The sequence below is a fragment of the Ornithodoros turicata genome, chromosome 6 (assembly GCF_037126465.1).
Source record: "Ornithodoros turicata isolate Travis chromosome 6, ASM3712646v1, whole genome shotgun sequence".
Lineage (NCBI taxonomy): Eukaryota > Metazoa > Arthropoda > Arachnida > Ixodida > Argasidae > Ornithodoros > Ornithodoros turicata.
The window spans coordinates 72,171,819-72,182,844 of record NC_088206.1 but is presented as its reverse complement, the minus strand read 5'-3'; the positions used below and the strand labels follow the sequence as shown (position 1 = coordinate 72,182,844).

Sequence of the window (11,026 nt, the reverse complement as noted above, 5' to 3'; positions counted from 1 at the left end):
ACAATAAAGTGGTTGCAATACGTCGAAATGCGTTCTTCTCTTCCAGGATGACAAGTAGGATGTAATGTTGAGAGTTGTTCTTCGCAAAAAAGTGTTTTCGAGCGCCGTACTTCCCTCCCCTCCAGGGGGAGAGAGAATCTCAGGATCAAAAGTGTCTCAGTGGGGGGGGGGGTTAAATGTGTTTGGCTGGCAAGGTTGTTTTTTGTTGTTGTGTGTATTAATGTGTGCGTATCTCCCTTTGAGGGGTTCAAGTGCGCCTCCTACTGGATTTCTATTTGCAAGTCTGTTTCTGTCCTTTCTTCGAATCCACTAGTTTCGGTTTTACAGATATGCAATACCCATCATTCATGGAACGTCACATAATATTGCAGGATTTATTGTGATGTGAAAACTGGGTAATCGGTAACGTAATCCTACTTCGGGCTTATTTTATTCATAAAATTCGTTAGTAGCACAGGATGATCGTGGCTCGATGTTGCTTTGCAATTAGCCACAATCCAAATCAATCCAAGCACAAACATCTGTTGATGTGTGCGTACGTTCCTCCGCCGATTAAGATATGTGGGATTAAATCTATATCAACGTAAGAAATCTCTAACTCCTCCGTGTGGAAACATGCTTCATCTGTGCTTTTAGGGCACGCGCACTATTTTTAATGGCCACATCGGAGGAAGAATTGGAACGACTCGCAAGAGAGGAAATACTTCGAGAGAGCAGACGTGGAGCCGAACGAGCCAAAGAATTTGGTGCATACGGCTGGGAAAAGCCACGGATACGTCCTGCGAACAAGGTCTTTCTCCGGAACACCATCCTGAGCACTGTTAGGCGACCTCAAGCAAAGTCTGCGAAGAGGAAGGATTCTGCATCTGAGCCCGGTTCAAGTTTGACGGAAAAAAATGATGGCTCCAAACGGGCTAAACCTTCACCGTCTGGCCAAAGGTCAAAGAAGAAGAAATCATAGCTGCGTTTGTATCTAGGGGTTTCTCCATCAAGAACTCAATATGCCGTACTTAGTTTGGTGATGTGTTTGTTACCGAGACGTTGGGCCGGTTGAGAATCAAACCAAAGGGGCAAGAGAACTGAGGAATGCTACTCCTGTCTTTCCTGTACCGCTAGTGTCTTCTGCAAGGCGTGGTTCTGCGAGGACTGTCCTGTCAGATTCTGTATTTTGAACGTTTCAGTCTTTCGGGGGATTTGAGACCGTTGTTGATTACATGGCGTTTACCCTATGCACTAGTACACACATTTACCCCGTACACTCACCTATAAAGCACTTGCCTGCCACACCCTACGATGTATAACGCCATCTAAGCAGCGTCAGGAGGCTTGCATGAAAAAGGGACATGGTGTTGACAGACTATTCTGATTTATGTAACAAACAGGCTCAAACTTTTTTCAGTACATGAATAAAGAATGCTGGAGTGTAGTCCTTGCTGAGTGGCTTGAAATCACCATAAACGTCATGCGGCGCATCCTTGCCGAAGACGTCATCCAACATCTGCGTAAAATCGGCCAGGCGGTGCGGGTGATAGCTCAGACGGAAGTGGCTGATGGAATACGTTTAAAAGTGTGTTACTCTCAACACCAGTGATAAGAATAGACGTAGACATACTTGACAGGGTCCCCCGATAGCCTGCCTCTTCTGCTGAATTCGCTGTCTGTGCTGTCGAATTTATTGTCGATGGACGATGTATCCATGATGTAGTCCATCATGACAACGGATGGTCTGTTGTCAACATAGATGACTGATGTCTTAATTTCCTTGATGTGTTCACTCTGTTAATAGAAGAATATAACCGGGTATTTGAGGTGACATTTACAGTATGGTCCAGTCAGCTCATAATGATGTCTGGAAGTACGCTTACAACGATGGCACAGTTGAACACAGAATTCAAGCATAATTGGAGAGAGCAAGAATCACTTGAAATGTTTCTCATTGCAGTTTCTCATGTACCTGTGACTTCACGATTTACCGATGATCGCTATAAACGAACTGAACTGCTATAGCGATTGCTATTACATTGTAATATATACTGTGCGCAGGTGTCGTTCCATGGTCCAATATGGAATCGTAATTGCGATGGTCAATGATCAAATAGCCACCGGGGCGCAGCATTTCGCGGAAGTTCGCAATCGCTCTTCGGTGGATTTCATTGGTTCCTTCGGGGTCCGGTAAGTGGCTGAACGAGTTTCCAAGACAGACAACGGCGTCGAAGCCTTCTCCAATTTTCACCAAATCGTCGGGAAGGGTCAACCAATTGGCTTCTTCAATCACTGCATCGATAGAAAACACGCTAAATTAATTACATCGCTTTAACAGGGTTGCCCCCCTTGTGGACAACACGTGCTCTCTGGTGGCAAAACGGAGCAGTAAAAACGGACTCACCCCAGTCGTCGAATCCAGGCTCTCTTCTACGATTCCAGCGCACCCGGAGCGCATATTTGAGCATCCGGTCGCTGGCGTCAACACTAGTGACCTTGAAGCCTTCTTCCAACAGCAGAATAGAATCGATCCTGCAAAAACGAGCCGGGTCTGATGTAGTTTCGTTTTCAGCTTTTCGAAGTAGGCTACACTACGACCGTGGGGGAAATAGAATGGCTGCATTTACCAACCCAGTGCCGCAGGCAACGTCCAGAATGTGGTGGCATCCAAGTTCTCGAAGTTTGGTCGCCAAAAAATTCTTGTAGTGACTGGTGCGCTTGTTCCGCTCGCCTATGTAAACTTCCCACACCTTGGCCGCCCTACCATCCGCATACTGGTCGGGGATGCCTTCACTTGCAACGCCGAGGGAACGCGTTCGGTAAACGTCCGACATGTCTCGAGTTCCTTCTGCAATCAAGTTTCGCAAGCTGTCCTCCGCCTTGCTGGGCATTTATGTGAATATCCTAGCCACCCTGACGTGCGCGACCGATACAACCAATACCAGGCGGAAAAGGCTTCACGTGATTATAGCAGACGGCAGAAGTGCGAAGTTTCGGATTCGTGTGAGGCGCAAAGGGCACACTTTATCTTGGACGTGTGTACACTTGGCCGCTGTCGTCACAATGACCGAAAAACATTCTGCGGACAAAAATGTACAAAAATAAAATCTTCGACAGGTTCCTAAACTGCTCGTGAAGCAGACGAATATATCAGACTCTTCAGATTAGCTCAGTGCGTGCTTTATCTCGTCTTGCACCTGCAAATGTTGACTGACGCCCTATGGGTGACTACGATATGCACTTTGTCATCACACAATTGTAACTGCGTACACTTCAAAAACCGGAATGGACGGGAATCAGACTGTCTATATCACGACACTTGAAACATAACGTATCTGGTCGTCTGATAAACACAACTTATCCTTCCGTGTACCTTTGTGCAGGTAAACAAGTTGTGACAGAGGTGCGTGCGTGCATGGGTAGCGCAAGTGATAATGGTAGAACGAATGCAATTTCGACGTCTCAGAAACACACCAAGACCTTTCAGCTATTCTTCGCGCCGCTAAAAGCCTCGTACCAAATAGAAGCGCCTCCACTTCATAAGGCAAGTCATGGTGGACACAGATGGCAAGTCATCTCATCAAGCCAGACTCTCAACATGGTGAATTTTATGAGAAAAACCTATTTATACACTTCGCAGGATAATGCCAGTCGTACTGTCTTATTTTTGTTCTAACAATCCTGTCTTCGTCTCTGTGCTGCATGCGTCCATGATGAATATGTACCAACTACCCAGCTACAGCCCACTTGTTCAAGTCGTGGAAACAGAAACATATTTGGCATACTATCATCGGAGATCCTGAAACTTTTCCTGTCTTTTTTTACACTGCAGAAAAGTCTGACTTGCAGAAAGGCTGGAATTCTGTCAAATATGTTCAGAACAAGAGCATAGACAAGGCCAGATCCGGCTGAATCTTTCCTCTATGGCCTTGGACAGCAGATCTTACTACACTACTTAGGGTCAACTGAACCACTGTGACCTCAGAAATTGAGGGGTGTCAGGACAACTCCAGGTCCGCCCCTGAGTTCAGATAACTTTTTGTACTTCACCAGCGTTGTCATCAGTACTATACGCTTGGCTGCTTGCACTGAAATGCCCCGAGATGTGTTATCTGCATGCTTTAGAGAAGCGTATCGGGTTGGTCTGATCAGTCTGTAGAACTTCGAACGGTTAACGGTCAAGTACATTCCTAATCGCGAGCACTGTGACACAAAGTTGCATTGCTAATCTTGTGTAAAGGCTGGGATGAACGTCTCGGATGCGTATTCATATAATCGATTGAGTGGTATGAGTGAAGCCATGGAGTGGCATGTCGACTCCCAGTAAGAAATATAGTGAGAAAGCGTAAAGTTTCTGGTCTTACGAAGGTCCTCGCAGTACTAAATAGACAGATAGATAGTAACTAAAGTACTAAGTAAACAGTAAAGTAACTAAGTAAATAGTAACTAAATAGATAGTAACTGGATAGCAAACTGGAGCTGATGTCGCTCTGACGCCAATCTGTTGCCACATTTACCTGCAAAATTATGACTTATTATTATTCGTGTAAGAAACTTAGACAAGAGTCATTTGCCTCTGTCACTGAGAAATTCACAGTGCAAATGATTATATTTTCATCTATTTGTGCAACTGGGACTGAAGTTTTCCCGTCGCAGTCTTGTCGTCTGCTTCAGAACCCGCATAACAGGGGTGCGCCTCTTACTGGTTCTATGAACGCTGCTGTTGCAGACTCTTCCTTTCCAGTGTTGTCCTTATTTAAACAATCTCAAATTAGTTCCGCGCTTCTCATTTGGCAAACCGAAACCACCAAAACTGTGCCGTGCATGTAGCGCATGCGTGGTCAGCGAAGTAGTTGGTGTGGAGTTGGTGTATATTTCTCCTCTACGTTGGCACAGACCAAGAATGTACGAATATACAACGAATATATATGAAGATGTATTCTAAACAGGCAGGGAGCACTTGCATTAGGTGCATTTTGGCGTTGTAGAGTGCTGGAGAATGAACGAAGCTTGCGGCTGGTCAGACAACCATTGCTCTCGCCAATGACGTCATTGGCGACGTCACGCGGACGCGTGTGCCGATAAAAACGATCTTGTGAAATGTCTGAAAGTATGTAGTTTCTATTCGTTTGAAGAATACTTGGTTGAGAGACTTGTGACAGCAGGGGTCAAATATGAGTTCCCCAATATACAACCCGGTAGGTATACATGCAACGTAGTTTTGACGCTGCACCATATTTGGGGAGCAGCCCACTTTTCCTTTGAACTAGTTCGTTGATTGCGTGCAAAAGCGCAATAACAGAACATCGAGGAAGCCTTATAAGAGCACATAAAACGTACACGCAGCGCTGTCACAGCGCGAAAGATGTTTTGCAGTATACTTCATGATCGTTATTTTTGTTTTCTCTTGCTTTCATTTAGAGCATCCCCTTCGTGGGAGGGATTCCCGGTGGAGTAGTACAACCTGGAGCTCTATTCAGGATACAAGGCACACCTCGCATGGGCGCTCGATGGTAAAACTACACGATTGTATCAGAACATTCTCATAAAGCTGAGGTCGACAGGCTATGCGCCTGCCACATTACGGCGATCGTGTATTCATACGAGCGACATATTCCCCCAGCAGCGGAAGATGCGAAAAGCGTCATAGCTTTCTGCTCTCACGTGAGCTCGATCAACGTTGGGTCTTATGTCAAACGTGGGGAATATCTCCTGCTACACAGCCACAAGATATTCCGTAGCAGACGGCAGGAAAAACACGCTGACGGTGTCGTCTGCTAAACGTGCGCAGTACGCCACTCCCAACGTTCAGCACCGTATGAATGCTCAACATAACACAGTACTAAACTTCGGCTCTGTGAGCAGTGTTTTCACTTTTTCTTCCACCAGAATATTCCGTGAGGATGTCACTGAAGGGATAAAACGTCTGTTCGATTCTCTTGAACTGGTTCACGTGCTGCCATTTATCTGCCATAATCCGCCATTTATTCTACCAGCGCACCTTGCCACGTTACACGACTCGCACTTCTGTAATCTTTTCCTTTCTCCGTCAGTTTTGCCATCAACTTCCAATGTGGACCGGATACGGGTCGGCGAGACGACATTGCACTGCACCTGAGCCCGGTGTTCTCCCCGCCCCCACGGATAGTCCGCAACTCCCTGCAGGGCCAGCAGTGGGGTCCGGAAGAGTCGCACGGCGCCCCGTTCCCACTCGTAGCTGGGCAAGGATTTGAAATCCTCGTCCTGGCAGAGCCGCACGAGTACAAGGTGAGACGAAGGTGCACACGCACGTAGGGCAGTGTTACGCTTTCACCCCCGAATAATATGTCTTCCGCATTTTTTTGCAGATTGCTATCAACGGCGCACACTACAGCGAATTTTCTCATCGTGTTCCACTCCACCGCGTCTCCTACATCGCCATCGACGGGGAAGTCTCCGTAACAATGCTTTCCTTTGAGGGCACGATGTCGGTATGCGGCATTTAGAAACGTTAGAGAAAGGTAGTCCCGTAATGTAAATGCATTTCCGTAAGGTGTGTCCGTAAAGGAGTTTTACGGGGCAGTCTCTGAAAAGTGCTGCATTTACGGGTATTTTTAAAACGGGAGTTCGTTCTTTAACATTTGCGGAGTGGATCTGTCGAGGCTTTGTTACATTCCTGTACCTGTTCATAAAGCACCGCAAAATTGTCTTGCAAAGCAGTTTTGAAGAGTAGTTGCTAGAGGCAGCCAGTAAGTAATTCTCAGTAGGTATTACATCGTAAGACTTATGAATAGGCCTCCGGAGTAACGTGACACTGTGACGCAGCTCTGCGTGGTTTCCTGTGAATTGCGTGTTCCATAAAGGGGTGCACACTTGCAAAGTTTTGAATTCACTTTCAATATCAGTAATTTCTTCCATTCCATGAAAACATTCTGTATTGCTTAGTAATATGGTCTATTGGCAGCAACTGTGGGTGATGCTTCTTTTGCTCACTAAATCAGAGTAATCAGTAAGCTATTTTCATGAAGCGCCTTCATAGAGAACAGCTGCATAGTCTTTGAGGAAAGTAGTTTTACGAAGTGATTACACAGGGGTTGACTTTGCTTCTTGAATTAATTTAAACCGACTACCATATTTTGCAGGGGCAACCTGTACCTGCTGCTCCTATAGGTCCGTCCCCTCTTCCTGGTGGACACTTGCCACCCTACCCCATGTCTTCTGGGGACATGCCTATGCCCATGCCCGTGCCCATGCCCGTGCCCATGGCCGTGCCCATAAGCGACTCTGGTCGGAGGTCGCCCTACGGTGACTTTCCAGCGGGACCTCCACCCCAGTACATGCCTCCTGCCTATCCACAACAACCGGGGTATGGGAGTGGCTACCCACAGGCGCCAGCTGGGTACCCGGGAGGGTACCCCGGTGCAGGGTACCCAACAGCGTCTGGGACGCATTTTGTTGTGAGTTGTCTCCGATCTTTTCATTGTGGAAAATGGGGTGGAAAACCATGCCATGTCATGTTATTTGTGCTAAAGCTTAATGTCCACCACATGATTTTGCCTACAGCAGTGACAAAGGTTTGGTTACACGTTGCTTGCAGGACTTTTCCACTGTAGCACTGGTGGAATTCGAATTAATGTTGCTGCGCACATTAATTTCTTTATGTGTGTCACATGCCCTGCAGAGTGCATGTTTCAACGTTATTACGCTTCAACCGGTTTTGTAGCCACATCCTGGTAGTCACAAGCCTGGCATGGGCACGGGTCTGGGCGCAGGGCTGGCTGCGGGTGCGGCAGCTCTTGCAGGAGGTTCACTCTTGAAGCACGGAATGGTAATGGCACACCCACCCTCTTTTTGCACTTTGGTTGTTTTATATCTTCTGTCTTATCGGCAGTTCATGTACAAGTGCTGTGCGACATGACTAGATTCTTGAGAACATCTTTGAAAGCCTTGAAACATCTTCTGAAAGTGCTCAATTGCTCAAATCTGTGGGTACCCCTGCATGGACATAAATGACAGTACCTGACTGCTCGAGGAGGTGAACCCTCCTGTCTCTGTCATCTGTGTCCTGTCATCTTTGGTCCTTTGGTTCTATCGAGTACCTGACTGATTTTTCGGAAGGCGATTATTTGGACGCGTTCGATACTTTGGACTGCACGGGGAACGGTGACCATATGATTAATACATTTTTACTACCACTTTTTCCGGTCAGATCCAAGCCCGAAGGCTCGATTCTCCCGACTAAAACAAGTGCGGACATGCGCCAATATACGACTATTTTCGGCGCTACGGCATCGACTTTGAAACCGCGACTTTGGATTGTGCGCTTGGATTGGATTCGTAATTGGAATCGTAGGCAAGACTCCTCTAAAACCTTAGAACCGTATTGCTAGGTGGCGCCAGCACTGTTGGGAGTTAGGATGCGAGTCGTGATCATCAGATTTTTTATTTTTTTTTACTGCTGTATTATTTTGACTTTTTCCTGGTCACCGCCACGTCTGGAAAATCAGTCGGCTGCTCTATTGGTACCCTGCAACCCCATTTTGTTTGCATGTCGTATTGATTTCCTTTTTTCCCCCGCGCCCACTGTGCCCATAGCACAAAAAGGGTCTGGGTCCTGCCCTTGGAGGTGCTGCCCTCTCATCTGTGCTCCACGGCAAAGGGGTATAATTTTGGTCCTTCCTGACTAACCCGCACAAAGAGCACTGCTGGTGGCAAGTTGGTATAACATTGGGTACGCAATTGGGAATGCCCGGCGGGACTAGGGTCAGCGGTCGCACTTTGACTAACACTTTGAGGCACTTGAGGTATTTTGTAGTTCTTTGATGATGTGACTTGTAACGTTGTGTCTTACAAATTATCGTGAAGGGTATTCATCATATTTTTCGGCTAATAAATTAATATTATTGTTGTTATTGTACTACTTTGACATTGCTAACTTGCACTCACAAGTAGAAAAAGACGAAGGATAGTATCCAGCTAGTTGATATCTTTGCACTTATTCGTGCTAAATAACAAATACTATATATTATTTTGATTACTATATGCACTGTCTTTTTTTTTAGTTTGTGATTTGTTTTCTTGGTGGTTGTTTCTTGTGGTGGCTTTGGCAACATTTCATGACAGCTCTTTATCATTAAATTGTCAGCTGTAGATTAGTGAGAAACTGATGTTCTGAGGCTGGAACAACATAGAAGGGAGAGATACAAACAAAGCCTCAAATTGCCTAAGAAATCAACGATGAAAGATGAATATGAATGAATATGAATAGATGAAGATGAATATAAGATGAAGATATGGGTTCGATCCCTACAGCTGGCTAACCTTTTCAGTGACTTTCATCTTTCATTGTAAATTAGTGTTTCGTACGATTAATACTCTGTAAACGCTATTCTGAAAGTGCATGTTGTTTTTACATAGTGGACGAGAAGCAACCAGTAATGTGGTTACAGTAGAAGTCCTTGAAACTGTTATAAATAAATTTCCTGGCAAAGGGTTTTCGAAGCAGGACAAAACTGACATTTCATTAAATGCGGTAGAAAATGAAGCACAAGAGGTGCAGAAATATTATCGGCATAGAATGCTACACGTAACATGTGCAAGAATTATTAAACATAGCGAACATGGCGTCGATCGTGGCAAAGCTCATGGAGCCATTCCTGGGGCATTTCTATGTACTACGTTAATAGGCGAACCCCACATAATAACCCTCTTAATCGGTTAATTCCTTCCAAAGCAGTAACGCTTAATTTTAATTTTCAATTCAGAAAGTTCAATGCCAGTTTAAAAAAAAAAAACTGCTTTTTTCAGTCCCACGGGTCTCACAAGTCCAGCAATCCGCTGTCTATCCATTCCAACTTGGGCAAGGGCCTGGCAGTGGGAGCGGGAGCACTGGCGGGAGCGGCGTTACTCAAGCACGCCAATCCGGTGAGGGGTCTTTTGTGTATTCTGTTTCCGGCGACAGATAGACCCTGTTTCTTAGGATTAACTACATGAAACTTAATTAACTACTTAATTAATTAATCAATTAACTACTTAATTAAGTAGTTACTTCACTTAATTAACTTATTAACTACTCAAACTGTACAGAGAACTGACGTTACTCATATGTTCACGTTGTAGCTAAAGCCGAAGAAGATGAAGAAAGTTTTTAAGCACAAGCACAAACATGGCTGGGGAGGCTGGGGCAGCAGCTCCAGCTCCAGCAGTTCCAGCGAAGAGGAGTAACAACTCCGCTAGGATTCTCTGTACCAGGCTGCTTCCGTAGCTGCACTTGTACCGATTTTTACGGGGCCTTTGGAGTAATATTTTGCATTTTGTGTTTTTTGAGTAAACTCAGGGCATGTTTACTGCTGAGGAAATGTATTTTTGAAGGCTTGTTGTATTGCTCATGCCGTGTCTCGATGTTTATTTGCGATTAATCGATTGCTGTTGAGGTTGATGTGCACTGTGAAAGAACGGGGATGATAAATGTTCATACGGAAATTTGTAGGGATATCTTATCGTTGTTGGCCTTATGGTAATGCCGAGGAGTCTGCCAGCCTCGGGTACTGTGTACATAGGGCCTGACTTTTTCAGGTACAAACTGAAGCACCCGATATCCCCCCCCCCCCCCCCCCATCCACATTCGTAATTTATGGGTTTAACCAGATTTCTCCCTCAAAGGCAACTACTCCCAGTTATTACTGTATTATTAAGATAAGGGTTTGACTCTTTCAAGGGCAGCATATTTGAAGGACAAAGGTGCTAGCTGTGGAGGGCGCTGAAATGTGTGCCTGATGGGTCTACTACGAAACCTAGAGATGGGTTGAACTACTATGCCTCATTTACCATTTCCTCTGTAAGTCATTTGATAGCATTTTCAAAAGCATCTTGAACGCTGTGAGAACAGGGAAAAGAGGCAGACTCCCGTCCTTGACATGCCTTTTAACCCCCACACGCACGAACTCCTGCGCCCTCCTGTGTTAACAGCAATAACAGTACATAGTGCCTCCTGCCGAGAATCCCCACAACGTGTATCGTATGAAAGCGTGATGCATGTAACCGCTGTGGCAGAAAATAACCTGAT

At 45.6% G+C, this 11,026-nt stretch overlaps 1 protein-coding gene across 1 annotated transcript; it reads right to left on the bottom strand.

Annotated features, from left to right (window-relative positions):
- Positions 1-1,349: 1,349 nt before the first annotated feature.
- Positions 1,350-2,974, bottom strand: LOC135397296 (glycine N-methyltransferase-like). The gene is made up of 5 exons (XM_064628766.1): positions 2,614-2,974; positions 2,387-2,514; positions 2,021-2,274; positions 1,613-1,776; positions 1,350-1,547 (listed from the first exon to the last, which is right to left on the bottom strand). The coding sequence occupies exons 1-5, from the start codon at positions 2,871-2,873 to the stop codon at positions 1,385-1,387; spliced, it is 969 nt and encodes a 322-aa protein (XP_064484836.1). The 5' UTR covers positions 2,874-2,974; the 3' UTR covers positions 1,350-1,384.
- Positions 2,975-11,026: the final 8,052 nt, after the last annotated feature.

Bases quoted from the DNA above. Each gene is read 5' to 3' on its own strand.
- LOC135397296 (XM_064628766.1), bottom strand. From the start codon at position 2,873: ATGCCCAGCAAGGCGGAGGACAGCTTGCGAAACTTGATTGCAGAAGGA. The intron at 1,777-2,020 runs GTAATAGCAATC...TTCTATTAACAG, and splicing joins CGCACAGTATATATTACAAT to AGTGAACACATCAAGGAAAT. The intron at 1,548-1,612 runs GTATGTCTACGT...GTATTCCATCAG, and splicing joins CTATCGGGGGACCCTGTCAA to CCACTTCCGTCTGAGCTATC.